At 30.3% G+C, this 15041-nt stretch overlaps 1 protein-coding gene and 1 long non-coding RNA gene across 5 annotated transcripts in view; one reads left to right on the top strand and one right to left on the bottom strand.

Annotated features, from left to right (window-relative positions):
- Nucleotides 1-15041, bottom strand: part of LOC139501212 (uncharacterized) — a 76386-nt gene that overhangs the window by 39592 nt on the left and 21753 nt on the right. For all 4 annotated transcript variants that reach the window (XM_071290205.1, XM_071290207.1, XM_071290208.1 and 1 more), the window contains exon 8: nt 13762-13937. In XM_071290205.1, the coding sequence (XP_071146306.1) occupies nt 13762-13937 (176 nt within the window). The remainder of the gene's footprint in view (nt 1-13761; nt 13938-15041) is intronic.
- Nucleotides 1081-5326, top strand: LOC139501213 (uncharacterized). Its single transcript, XR_011658488.1, has 3 exons — nt 1081-1157; nt 3041-3449; nt 4699-5326. It is a non-coding gene; the product is annotated as an uncharacterized lncRNA (long non-coding RNA).

The following is a 15041-nucleotide window of genomic DNA, read 5'->3' as shown; positions in this document are numbered from 1 at the left end:
AATGTGTGTCATTAATATTTACATGTACTTGGGACCTTTTGAATGTTCAAAACTGTTCTATTTGCTTAAAAGTAATCTGAAGCAATTTCTAGACAAGCTTCGAACATCAGGGTAAAAAGCCTTGTGACCTAAATATTGATTAATCAGTTAAGCTAATTCTTTTTTTTCATTAATAAAAAAATTCTACAGATGATTAAGTATATATAACTTATATTTATTTCAAGCAAACTATAAGAATGTTTATAAAATTTTAAAAAATCACAGAATCTTAATAAAAAAAAAATTTGCATTGTTTGTTAAACATGTTAAAGGGACAGTATGGACTCAGTTCATCATTATGATTGGAGCACATGTCATGTGCATGCTGTGTATATTGTATAATAGATTTATTATGTCTTGTCAATCTTAAGTTTGGTTAAACTGCCTACTGGGAAAACATTATTACATGTTTACATTCCCAATTACTACTATAAGTCAATTATGTGTGAAAAATTTCAATTTCATGGGTTTTAATCTCGGTTTTAATCCCCCAGGATGTGAAACATTAGAATTTGTGTATATAAATGAAGAGATATGAAAATTTTATCCTCAGTACTGTAGGTCCCAGTTACTTAATTAAAGACAATAGAAATATTAAATTAGGGTAATAAATATCTCCCCCCCCCAAAAAAAAAAAATGAACATTGAGAAGTTCTCACTCTGATCATATTTCAATGATCAATTTAATCATCTTTTATAAATTAGATGTGAGGACATGCATGGATAGTTTTAAAACTCTTTCTTAACTTGGAAAAAGCACCTGGTTTCCTTAAGAACACAACATTTCAATGGGAGGGTGCAGAGCCTCTATATATTTACTCTTCTCCTGGATACTGATTTGTGAACATGTAAAAATAAGGCAGCTAATGCACTCATGTAACCTCAACAGCGAAAATGACAAATGTATAATTTTATTTACTTTTTTCAATTTCTCATTGATGTGTTGTAAATTTTCTGTTAGAAACTCACACGACTCTCTATCTAAACTAGTGTGACAGTAACACAAGACTGTTTTATATATGTTTGCATATTTTTTTTCTAGGTGTACAACTGTGCAAGTATTGAACATCAGCTTGAAATGCAATGTGACCTAAAAGACAGTATAATAATGGACAGATGTAAGTAATGATAAAATAGTCAATGATATGGGAAATGTATGAAACTGTAAGAAAAAGTTGACATATATTGTTTTACACCTGTCCCTCCGTCGGTCAGTTAACTACATATATAGGTCAAAGAAAAGCCTTCAGCAATGATCATACTGCATAGTCATATATAAAAAAGGCCCTGAAATTACAATTGTAAAATAATTCCAAACTAATGACCTTAATATTAATATACAAATAAAATAACTAAAAACATAAGCAACACAGCAACAAACAACAACCACTTATTGTCCAGGTTCCTGATTTGGGACAGGCACAGAAGATAGCAGGATTAAACATGTTAGTGGGATCCAAGCCCTAATAAAATCATATTTTAGTTATTCTCAAGAAAATCTAATATAATGTAATTAACATCAACCATTGTCAACACTTTTAAATGTTGTACTTAACTTTATATATAAAGAAGATGTGGTATGATTGTCAATGAGACAACTTTCCACAAGAGACCAAATGACACAGAAATTAAAAACTAAAGGTCACTGTACCCTCTTTAACAATGAGCAAAGCCCATACTGCATAGTCAGCTATAAAAGGCCCCAAAATGACAAATGTAAAACAAGAAAACTAACGGCCTAATTTATGTACAAAAAATGAAAGAAAAAAAAAATATGTAACACTTCAACAATTGACAACCACTGCATTACAGGCTCCTGACTTGGAACAGGCACATACATTACATTGTACCTTAATATTTTAATTCGCATATTGGTATACAATCTATTGTATGTTTTTTTCTTTTTTTCTTTAAAAAGTTATATGCAAGTGGGGGCATAATCTGTGTCCCATGGACCCAATCATGACATTTATTTATTCAGAGAATTTTGAAAGGAATAAATAATGAATAATTTTTCATAATTTTTTTTCATCTTTTAGAAAAGTCGTCTCCTGAAACAACTGAGACAAATCTACCTAAATTTGGCCACACTAATCATTAGGGTATGTATATATAGTTTTAAATGTGTTTGATGACCCTGCCAACCTACATGGCAGACATGGCTAAAAATAGAAAATAGGAGGAAAATGCAGTGTTTACTTATATCTCTGAAACTAAAGCAAAAGTATAACAGTTGCATTATTTCATGCATCAATTGTAAATGAGAATATCAGGTGAGCGATAAAGGCCCATTGGAGTCTCAACTTTCTATAGCCATTATTGTTATAGCTGGTCAGTGGTCATAAACCTATGAAAATAAGTCAATTATTTAACCTCAGAGCACTACCAACAGATTCTTATCCAGTGTATTTGATCATGTTGATGAATAAATTTTATTACAACTCGTTAACAGGGCAAGATATGGAAATTTATTTTTCTTCTGGTTTTATAATATTAAGAAAAAACAAAGGAAAATGATATTTTGATAAACATTAAACATGTTGTTGTGGTTTTGTGCTCTCTTGAACCATCAGTTTATTACTGTACTGCAAGAAAAAAAAACATTAAAGAATATCAGGGATTTACGGGAACTTGAAGTAATTGAAAACTTGTTCAAATCCCAAACTGCACTTTAACTTTACTTTGTATCAACCATTAAGTGTTGTGAAATGTTTACAGAATGCTTGTTAACACCAAACACTGATCAAGTCACTTTCGTCATTCTCATATTATCATGAATATGTTACTTTTTTAATAGGAAAAAGGATATATATTAGAGATATATTTACAAGCAGGGACATCTGTGTCCCATGGACACATTCTTGTTTTATTTATTACATATTTTAGTGTATTAAACTAATTATACTGCTTCCACCTTTCAATATTCTAACAAAGCTCTATCTCATTAGTGGATAAATAAATGATACTGTAGTCATGACCTCAACAGATAATTTTTTTTCAGGTTCTCTGGTCGTAAGAACCTGTTGGCCACACACATGAAGATTTTCATTGATCCTGCTTTCAGCTAAATATCAGAAAAATTAAGAACAAAGGAAAATATGCTGAAACTGTACAGTCACCGGTGAGGATTATTTCAGAAGTGAAATTATAATACAATTTATTTTACTGGTTAATTCCTTTGATTTGTAATTTTAAACAACACACAGAGGCTTTGCATTATTGTTTTACAAGAGAGACACCAAAAGATGCGGTCAACATTTATCATTTTTATCAAAATACGCCCAGGACAAACCATGGATACACTTAACTTGAAATATGGTGCTTTCATACCAAAATTGCCTGGAACTAAAAGAAATAAAGAACCATTCATGTCAGCAATCAGGGGATAAGATGAAAGAATGCAGAATAAGGTACTGTAATATTCAGTCTTAATAAGAGTCCTGCTTCTCTATATATACATATGCTTTTTGTTATGCCCCGTCGTAGCGGAGGGGGCATTAAGTTTTATCCTTGTATGTTTGTACATAATATTAGATATAAGAAGATGTGGTATGACTTCCAATGAGACAACTCTCCATCCAAGTCACAATTTGTAAAAGAAAAACAATTATAGGTCAAAGTACAGTCTTCAACACAGAGCCTTGGATCACACCAAACAGTAAGCTATTATTAATTTAAGGACCCAAAACATTACTATTGTGAAACCAGCTGTCAAACATGAAAACCAACGGTCTAATCTATATAAAAAAAAGAGAAAAGACAAACACTTATAGTGCATGATTTTCTCACTGTGTTGAAGACCCATTGGTGGACTTCGGTTGTTTTCTGCACTTTGGTCAGGTTGTTGACATATTTCCCCCAATTCCATTCTCAATTTTATGAAGAAGTTATTGAACTTTATTCTTGAAAAAGAGACAGAGGTATCATGTTCACATGGCACATCTGTTTATTTGTTTTAGTTCACTATAAACTTAAGTTTGCTTAACCAAATGTACTGAAACTTAAACACAATGCTTATTACCACAAAAATCAGATCAAGTACTCATTTGGGTACTGTGTGTCACTTTTACCATTCTTGATTTATGACCCTTTAAAATGTTATATGCAAGCAGGGGCATAATCTGTGTCCCATGGACCCATTCATCATTTATTTATTCAGAAAACTCTAAAAGGAATAAATAATCCATAATGTTCATACAGATAAAACATATTGTTTTAAGGATTTTAATCTGTTTATTAAGTCACATGCAAACTCAATATTGCTCCCCTTTTAAATCTCGATCAGTGTTTGTAAAAAGAAAAAAGTAACATAAAAGAATGCAGGTTGCCAGGAACATTCAAATTGGAGAAAGGGAAAAGAACACAACTCTACGCTAAATAATTTTGAAAACTTATTGGCTATACTATCTTTATTTATAAAAATGTCAAAAACATTATGTACATTATGATCATGTTGATTGTGTGAAACGTCACACAAGGCAATCAAAATGGTCAGGGGGGAAAAGAAGTTTTATTATAAATGTCAAATGGTTATAGTCTCAACCTATCAACATAATCAAAATTGTTGATTTCACAGTTAATATTTACTTTTAGCATGTTCAGCAGAATAGAACGTTTTTGTTATATTTTATTAAATGTTAATTTACTTTGCTCTTTTAGGCAGGAGTGAAAGGAAGAGAAAGCTAGGCATCAGTAAAGAAACAGATCATTTTATAATATGTAATAATTCCATCTGAATATAACAAACATTGCACATGCTATGAAGATTTATTCGCGTGTATACTATGATTTGTAGTTATATTTTATTGTATGTATTTGTAATATTAAAAGTACATGTATTTTACTTTAGAACAGTATTTTAATTTTTATATTTTGCTGTGGAAAATATCAAAGAAATTTAGAAAAAACATCATTAAAGATAGTTTCTTCCATGTTTTCTGTGACAAAAAAAAATGTGCAAATTAGGAAAATTAAATGAGGCTACATTATTGAATATTTTTGAGTTTGAGTTTTTTTTTCATTCCTATTTTAAAATTTCATTGGCATTTGAAATAATGAGTTGAAACTAGTTTTTATCAATTATTTTGTTTTCAAGATGTACAACAGTAGAGAAGGTTAAGGTTTTGTGTACAATAGTTTACTATGATGTAATGGTCAAATAAACTTGAAACTTTGTACTTTCAAGTGTTCATTTAAGTCAGTGTTTTTTAAACAATTACAAATAAGTTACTGAAGATGGAAATCTGATTGTGGAAGCAGAGTATAATGTGTTATGGACACATATATATATATCTAAATCCCATGATAGAGCATCGCCCTCCTCACCAGCCTCTCAGTAATGGCATATTGACTTTGAAAATTTCCTTTGTTTACACTGAAATATTTGTGATAAGTCCAGTTTAAGAAGAACCACTAAAAGTAGGTCAGGGATAATTTATATGCAGTTGAATAAGCTTTTGGACAATGCATGTGCTTAGTGATTTTAATAATTCTGAACACTAAATCATGGTTTTATAACTTACAATCTTTTGCAGTTTTCTGTTTATACGTTAAAGTTTATGCTTAGGCCAGTTTAATATCGACCACTTATAAATAGGATTTAGAGGATGCATAGGCCCCCCCTTTTTGTGGGACAAATTTGGTTGATATTGTATTTAGGGAATTACTGAAGCATGACAAAAGGGATGCAGTATGGAGTAACCTTATTATTTCTAAGAAATTACTTTTTTTTTTTTAAAGAAATGAAAAGTATGGTTATAAACATATTTTTTATGAATTAATATTTTAACAAATGTTGGAAATAATTTTATGTAAAAACTTTTTTTAATGTATCAAAATTATGTGTTGTAAAATCTGAATGATTTTTTTTTCTGGATTTTCCCCAAAATGTTTAAAAAACCAAAATGCATAATTTTTTCTTGTAGATTTTATTTCGGGATTTTTCCCGAAATGGGTAAAAAAAATCTATGTAACAAGTGTGTGTCTGATATTATATTTATATTTTTGGGATTTTTCCCGAAATGTGAAAAGAAATTATTAGTCATGAGGTCTAGCATATACATTTGAATTTTCGGGATAAATCCCGAAATGTTTGAAGACATCTGTGTTATACATGTTGTACTTAGTTTATTTTTGTCGGGATATTTCCCGAAATGCGTTTCAGATCTGTTTGTTAAAATGCTCTGCCAACATATATGTAATAAATAATAATGTTGAGAATGATTTCGGGACATTTCCCGAATAATTTGTTGTCACATACATCTTTACTACAAAAATTTTGAAACTTTCATATATTTTGGGAAATTTCCCGAACAATAAATGTAAATTTTATCAATTATACGAATAAAAACATGGAATGTTGTGAAAAATGTGTGTTTCTTTATGAAATCTTCATTCAATTTATGGTAAACATTGAAAAAGATTATAAAAAGGAATAAAATGGATTTTACTCTTTTAAAATAGAGTCTGTTGTTTGTGTTTAAAAAACGATCTTTATCTGATGTCTCATTTGATGCTTGTTTATTTAAATTAGAATTTACTAGCTCCTCCTCTTGCTCTTCTTTTCTGATATGTTGTATATCTGTCAGATAAGGTGAGCTACTATGAGTAATACTATAAATGTCCAAGGCGTTGCCCTTTTGAAGGGGAATATTATCCAATGTCCCTGAATCATCTTCCGTGGCCATTCTAACATGTTGTATATCTGTCAGATAAGGTGAGCTATTATGATTAATACTAGCATGACTATAAGTGTCCAAGGCTTTGCCTTTTGGAAGAGGTGTATTATCCAATGTTTCTACATCGTTTTCTGTTTTCATTCTCGTCGTATCAAATTCCTTTGATAACTTGTCATCTTCTACTAGAGATTCGGTAGCTGGTTTCCTGCCTCGTTTCTTACCATGTTTAGGTTTAGCTGAAAAGGTATTTACAATGAATTAAATGATGAAATATGATAAGGCCAATAAAAAAATATATTATGACGTGTGGTTTCACTTGATCAACAGACCCTAAGTTAATAAACCCATTGTCCCTAGAATGTTTTTTTTATTTCCAAAAAAAAATATTGAACGATCCCATTTTGTGGAATGTAAACCTCCGTCATCTCATCTGAATTTCCAAAAGAAGCATCTGTTACAGCTAATAAACTCAACAAATTCTTAACAGAATACAACATAATAATCAATACCTTACAACCATATTGTTTTCAAGAAACATTGGAATGACAGAGTTTCTTTTTAGCTTTCTTTTTTGGGTCTAGGTTACAGAACAAGTATATGGTTTCCAAAGAGTAAATAGATTGATTGATCAATGTATGTTGCTGTCTTGATGCCTTTTAATGTCTTGGTTTTAGTGTACCAGTCTTATTGACATTATTGTTTTACATTATCATTTCAGGGCCTTTTATAGCTGACAATGCGGTATAACTATTTTGATCTGAGCGTCACTGATGAGTCTTATATAGACGAAACGCGCGTCTGGCGTATTAAATAACATTCCTGGTACCTTTGATAACTATTGAACACATGGGCTTTGCTAGTTATTGAAGGCCTTACAGTGACCTATAGTTGTAAATGTCTATCTCATTTGGTCTCTTGTGGAGAGTTGTCTCAATGGCAATCATACCACATTTTCTTTTTTTTTATATTAACAAAATATGATTTTAGTTACAAAAATAAAGAATATCAGTGATATTGTTGGCTTTTTTCAAAACTTCTTCTACCCTTTTTTATTGGGAAAATATGCGTCATTTTTATCAAATTGGGAAATTTATAATAAAACATGAATTTGACTGGAACTTCAATTTGCAGACCCCCTTTCAAGAGATAAACATTCACTTGAAATAAGACCCCTCATTGTCAGTGATGATACATAAATAGACTCTCAAATCTGATCATATAGTCATTTTAGGCATGAAAATGTTTAAACAAGTGTTTTTCAGTTTGAATTCATGCACAATTACTACAGAGACTGCACTATTTGGGAAAAAGTTAGTCTATTTGAGAATAATTTTAAGCAATTTTTTTTTTTTCAAATTGGGATTCTTCTCCAGGGGAAAAGCCTTTATTCTCAGGTAATTTAAGGCAAACAATATCACTGAATATATAGAATTGTTTAATAGATCAAAAATTTTTGTTTATACTTTTTTATAACAATTTCTATGTGCATCTATCTAGACCTGTCTAATATTATCTGAGTTTTAAATATGATCACTTATTTGGCAAGTTTATCTCTTAATTGCTAATATCAAATTTCCATTGGGGGCTAAGTTTTTTTTTATTTTATCAAGTTTGAAAACATTTCATCTTGTAGTTGCAGAGAAAAATAATTTAAAATATTAGTCAGAATCAAAGATTGCAAAACATTATCAATATTTTCCATACAGCTAGGACCAAATGAGGATAACTTTGTAACAATGTTGGTTAAACTGTCAGAGTATTTTCAAACAAGAATGTGTCCAAAGTACACGGATGCCCCACTTGCATTATCATTTTCCATGTTCAATAGACCGTGAAATTGGGTAAAACATCTAATTTGGCCTAAAAAAGTAAAAAGATCAACCAATAGGGAACATGTGTACTAAGTTTCAAGTTGATTGGACTTTAACTTCATCAAAAACTACCTTGACCAAAAACTTTAACCTGAAACTCACACTCTTAATTTCTATGCTCAGTGGACCATGAAATTGGGGTCAAAAGTCCAATTTGGTTTTAAAATAATAAAGATCATGTCATAAGGAACATGTGTACTAAGTTTCAAGTTAATTGGACTTCAGCTTCATCAAAAACTACCTTGACCAAAAACTTTAACCTAAAGTGGGACGAACAGACGGACAGACAGACAAACAAACAGACTAACATACAGACAGACAGAAGGACGCACAGATCAGAAAACATAATGCCCCTCTACTATCGTAGGTGGCATCATAGAGGGGCATAAAAAGAAGATTCACATTTACTTTGCATTGGAATATATAATTTGCCTCAATGACTACTAACACAAACTTATAATTTGGTTTAGAGTAGTTTCTCCCCATTCAAATGGCTGATGTTGTCCTAATAAATTATAATGAATTTTTTAATAAAGCCAATTCGAAATTATCTGCCTTAATACATTGAATCAAGAAAGATCAAGTATTTTCCATTTTAAACAATTTTCATATTCAAATCATCCTGATTCAGAGTAATTTCTCCCAATCAGATTGGCTGATTTTCTCCTATTAAATAGCAGTGCATTTTTTCATTAAGTGAATTTGAATTATCTCCCTTATCACATTGATTTAATAATTTTTTTTTTACATTTTTAGAAATTCCCCTATTAGGACAATTGCACACTATTAATAAAAGAAGAGGATGACAAGGTGATAAGAGAGGTTTTCACTAAATATACACAGGCAAATTTTTCTCAATTGAAATTTTTCACATGAATAAAATTTCCACGTCAAATGAGCTTATACCTGTAATTCACAAGAATTTCTGATGTGGAATTTCCCCCCTAAACAATGCTAAATTTAAAATGAACTTATATAAAAAAAAAGATTTTTTCCAGATTTTATTTGAAATAAAACATTTGGATGTTATTTGAATAAATCTATTTGGAAAAGTCTTGCGAAATTCATGTGAATACAAATTTATGTAATATTCATATGAGTTGTAATTGAGACTCACATGGAATCAATTCAAGTTTCTTTTGAATCTCTATTCAGATGAGGGAAATTTGCCTGTGTACAATGTAGGTGACCTATATAGCAGGTTTTACTGTATAGTCCGTTTGACTTCTATAAATCTTCAAAAAATAATTCTTAAAATTTCATTTTTAAAGATAAATATTTTTTTTCTTCATGTATGTTAATGTATGATATATACGATCTCTGACTATGCATATCATAATTTTAAACCTATAATCAAAAAAGTTACTCATTAGGTCTCTATGTTACTTCAATTTATTTTAATATAAAATACTCAATGGAGTACGTATGAGTAGTGTAACAGCCTTCCATTCAAAACAAAAACATTAGACATGTGCTCTACACTTGTTTTATTGTACCATGTGACTTTACTCATTTAAATAACTCTGGTCATGTGATTACTGAGCTTTCTGTATTCATTGAGAAATACAAAAGCATGCACACATGACCAGAGTTATTTAAATGAGTAAAGTCACATGGTATAATGAAACAGGTGTAGAGCACATGTCTAATGTTTTTGTTTTGAATGGAAGGCTGATACACTACTCATATGTACTCCATTGAGTATTTTATATTTAAAATAAATTGAAGTAACATAGAGACCTAATGAGTAACTTTCTTGATTATAGGTTTAAAATTATGATATTCATAGTCAGAGTTCGTATATATCATACAATAACATACATGAAGAAAAAAAATATTTATCTTTAAAAATGAATTTTTAAGAATTATTTTTTGAAGATTTATAGAAGTCAAACGGACTATAACATGAACTTCATGGATGACTATAACCTATAGCAAGGTTTTACTATACTATGAAATTACCTGGAAAACTATAACCTATGTTCAGCACTTCACAAGACTTTTTCCCTTGCCGACATAAATTTATGTGTTCAGCTGAAATAAATGAATTTATTTATAATTCAAGTGCATCATATAGAGGTTAATATTTTGCATTTCAAAGTATATTTATTTAAAACAATATCAATTGTGAAATTGGTTAACTTATAGTTTATCTGATGACGTTTCAAAAACAATTTACACAGTTGGATTGCAAGCTTCCTCTGGTATGAAAAGTTTGGTATACAATTTTGCAATTGGAACTAATTTTGATTCATTTATATATTTTGTAGTTTAATGTGATATTCATTTTTGCTGAACAAGTGCACTTTGTTTTGCTTAGGTGCCAGTTGAAGCCCGCCTCAAGGTGTTAGTTTTTCTAGCTGTGTTGAAGGCCGATTGGGCCAAATAAAAATATATGTGTGGTTCCAGTAACCCTACTGTCCCTACTTTTTCAGCTTAAAAATAGCCTACCCTAAAGATTTTATTGTCATTTTTCATTAAGCACTGTTAAAGTCAGAATGTTGCTCCCATAGACTCAATGTAAAAAAAAACCCATAAAATAAAAAAAAATCCCTACCTACCTACCCTAACTTTTTTTCAGATGTAACTGGAACCACACATAATTTTTTAGTAAGCCTTGGCATTTCTGTCTACTTTGGGTACTCATGTTAACTTTGTTTTGACGATAATTTGTTATGTATATTTGTAACTTTGAAGAAGATCTATGATTTTCTCTATATGTTTGCTTAAGCAAGTAAATTCATTTTACTAGAAATGGATGTAAGATAAATTATAATTTGAAAGTATTTTTTGGTGTGCAATAAAGCCGTTTGTTTTTATCTGAATATTTTAATCTGTACAGCACATTTTGTTTGTAAATAATTTTATAAATTCCTCGTTATATACTGTAAACCAACTTATTTTCGTGGATACTTTATTTCGCGTTTATCTCCAGCTAGTCTACTTCACGGTGATTTAATTTCGCGATTTTCTAATTAACTTGATGTAGTTTAATAAGGAAAGATCCAAGTTATACATATTTGTATTATTTTTCTACTCGAGAAAGTCGCAAAAATTAATCGCTCGCAAAATTAAGTTGGTTTACAGTAAGCTTATGCGCACACCATTTGACCAAAAGTTGCGGAATGATCAGAATTTAAACGATATCAATCACCAAACAGGAAAAGCAGAATCAGAGCAATGTTGGCAATTATCCACTGTTTCATACAATTTTGATGAATTACTTGTTTATTAATAATGTTTAAATGAATGTAGTAAATACACAATAGAGAATACAATACCTTTCCATTTTTTGGTTGATTATTTTGGTGTGCAAAATTGTGACTTTCAGATGAAGAACAGTAATAACAGTACTATTTTGTCATGATCAGTGGTAATTTGGTGTCAGAAAGTATTAACTAATTATATAAAGGCTCTTAAGAGCCTGTGTCCCTCACCTTGGTCTATGTGCATACATGTTAAACAAAAGATACAGATGGATTCATGACAAAATTGTGTTTTGATGATGTTGATGTGTTTGTAGATCTTACTTTACTGAACATTCTTGCTACTTACAATTTTCTCTATCTATAATAAACTTGGCCCTTTAGTTACACAGAGGGAAATATTTTGTAAAATTTACAAAAATTTATAAATTTAATGAAAATTGTTAAAAATTGACTATAAAGGGCAATAACTCTTTGAGGGGGTCAACTGACCATTTAGGTAATGTTGACTTATTTGTAGATATTATTTTGCTGAACATTATTGCTGTTGACAGTTTATCTCTATCTATACTAATATTCAAGATAATAACCAAAAACAGCAAAATTTCTTTAAAAAAAATACCAATTGTGGGGCAGCAACCCAACAAACAACCCATTGTCCAATTCATCTGAAAATTTCAGAGCAGATAAATATTGACTAGATAAACAATTAAACCCCTTTCAGATTTGCTCTAAATGCTTTGGTTTCAGAGTTGCAAGCCAAAATCTACATTTTACCCCTATGTTCTATTTTTAGCCATGACAGCCATCTTGGTTGGTTGGCCTGGTCACCGGACACATTTTTTTAACTAGATACACCAATGATGATTGTGGCAAAGTTTTGTATAATTTGGCCCAGCAGTTTCAGAAGAGAAGATTTTTGTAAAAGTTAACGACGTTGACGACGACGGATAATGGACGCAAAGTGATGAGAAAAGCTCACTTGGCTCTTCGGGCCAGGTGAGCTAAAAATATTCTTTTCAACAACTTCATAATGGAATGTGTGCACAATCTCAATAGGTTGGCCAACTTTGTGTAAAGTTCAAAATATCTAGATAAAAAAACAAAAATGATAACCCATCCTTTTGAAAATTTGCTGAAGAAATGAGTAGGTTTCCAGGTCTTACAAAGTTTAACATTTAAGGTGGTACCAAACACCCTGACTTATATTTATTTGGCTCATTTAAATTTTATAAAATTTTGACAAAGTGTTTACTTTGACCTTTTGACAAAAATATATAAAATTTCTAAAAATTTGAACCAACAACTTTATCAGAATAATTTCATTGGTTATATCATGTATATAGCAGATTGACAAACACTAGTTTTGGTCATTAAGAAGCTTAATATTTCCCTAACAATACACTGTGAATAAAACATTTAGCTGATTTTTACAGAGTTATCTCCCTGTAGTATTTGGTACCACCTTTATGCTTTGACTGATTGATGGAAAAAACTTACCACAAAAATAGATTTGTTTCCCGTTCCTAGCTCAATAGTGAGTGAGTTTTCCACGGACTTAGAAATTATCTGTGTTAGATGTTCATTCCACTGCATATGTGACTACTGCACGCTATCTCTGCTTTGCATTCATAGAAATCTCGCGATAATAAAAGTAAACGATAAAACTATCTATGACAGAAGATTGCCGACATTGCTCCATAAAAATTTTGACTATAGTTTCTTTTATATTCGAAACATCAAACTATAATTTTCTATGCATTTTAGTGTCATTTTAACACAAATACATCTCATTTTTCAATCTGCCTAGTTTTTTAAACAGATTGATCAGATTTTACTATTGATGTGTTATTTGATCATTGCTTACCATTTTTTAATACAAATTTGTGTTAATTTATATTGTTATGTATGGAAATTAGGAACTCAAATTTTAAAAATCAAATAAAAATCTATATATATAAACCTTACCCATTTTATTGCCTTCAATATGAACAAAGCCACAGGCACACTCCATAAATCTTGAAGAACATGGAACATATTTATTTGAAGATCTGTTTTTTGTTCCATGCATATTAATCATGTGTTCTATGTAAGCCCTTGAACACATTGTGGAATAGTTGCATTTTGTACATTTTAAAAATTTTCTGAAATAAGAAAATAAAGTTAAGTCATGTAAGTATAAATAATGTGATGTCATTGGATGTCTTTAAAGGGAAAATTCACGATTTTTCACTTATGGTTTAAATATGTTCATTATGACATAATATATATATTCACAAAGTTTTATCGCTATATGTGCAGTAATAAAGGAGAAATTCAATAATTAATGAAAAAATATCAACTACTTCCTGTAGGTCGTGACGTTTTCTCCTGATTTTTGCATGCCGGGATTTAAAATACAATCATTAAAAGTCTTGGTTTTTAATCATATTTTAACGTAATCGTAAGCGCGCCGATGACTTATGCTTTATCTAATAACCATCCGATAATAAGAAGATAAAACGCACAGACGTTCAATTGTACTCATTCGTGAGATAAATTGTCTATGTTAAACGTATATATTCGAATTATTTTTGTAGACAATAAATTTATTTTTAATAAATGCATTTTCGGACTGATAAGGTGAACAAATTAAAGTACAATAATCTGTCAAGACAATATGTTGGTGTACTATTATTGACCTTTTACTATCTCTGCTATGACTAGGTTTATACGATGTGTGTATTTACGGTTCTGTGGCAATACTCGTAGATGGCTTGTTGAAAGGTAAATTGTTATTTGCACTTCGGTATTTAACCACGCCTCTAGGGCACACCTTGCCAGGTGTGACTGTCTATTCGGATCAGTGGGAGCATTTAATACACACATTAAAAATACATATTCAAGTTGGTGACAAATAAAAATTGGTCGCCGTGGAATTATTTAATTATATTTGGTGCTATTATTTATTTGAATTCAAATAAGTTAATTTACTAAGAAATACACAATTTTCGGTTAAAGACGGGAAACTTAGTTCATATGTCAGAATGAAATGATATACAAGTCTTGTCCTTGATTTATGTCTCATAAAAAAGGGGGACTTAGAAATTAGAAATAGCTTTACTAAATCATTTTTATTTGTCTTTATTAGGCGAAAAAATGTACGAGAACACTTACATTTAGACTTTTGAAAGCCATGTATTAATTAATATATGAAACTATCTGAAGATAACTCTACCGAAGCGGAATATAATATGTACGAATAAAGA

The sequence above is a fragment of the Mytilus edulis genome, chromosome 13 (assembly GCF_963676685.1).
Source record: "Mytilus edulis chromosome 13, xbMytEdul2.2, whole genome shotgun sequence".
Classification (NCBI taxonomy): Eukaryota; Metazoa; Mollusca; class Bivalvia; order Mytilida; family Mytilidae; genus Mytilus; species Mytilus edulis.
Note: the sequence above shows the minus strand (reverse complement) of the source record. Positions and strands in the feature narration are given on the sequence as shown.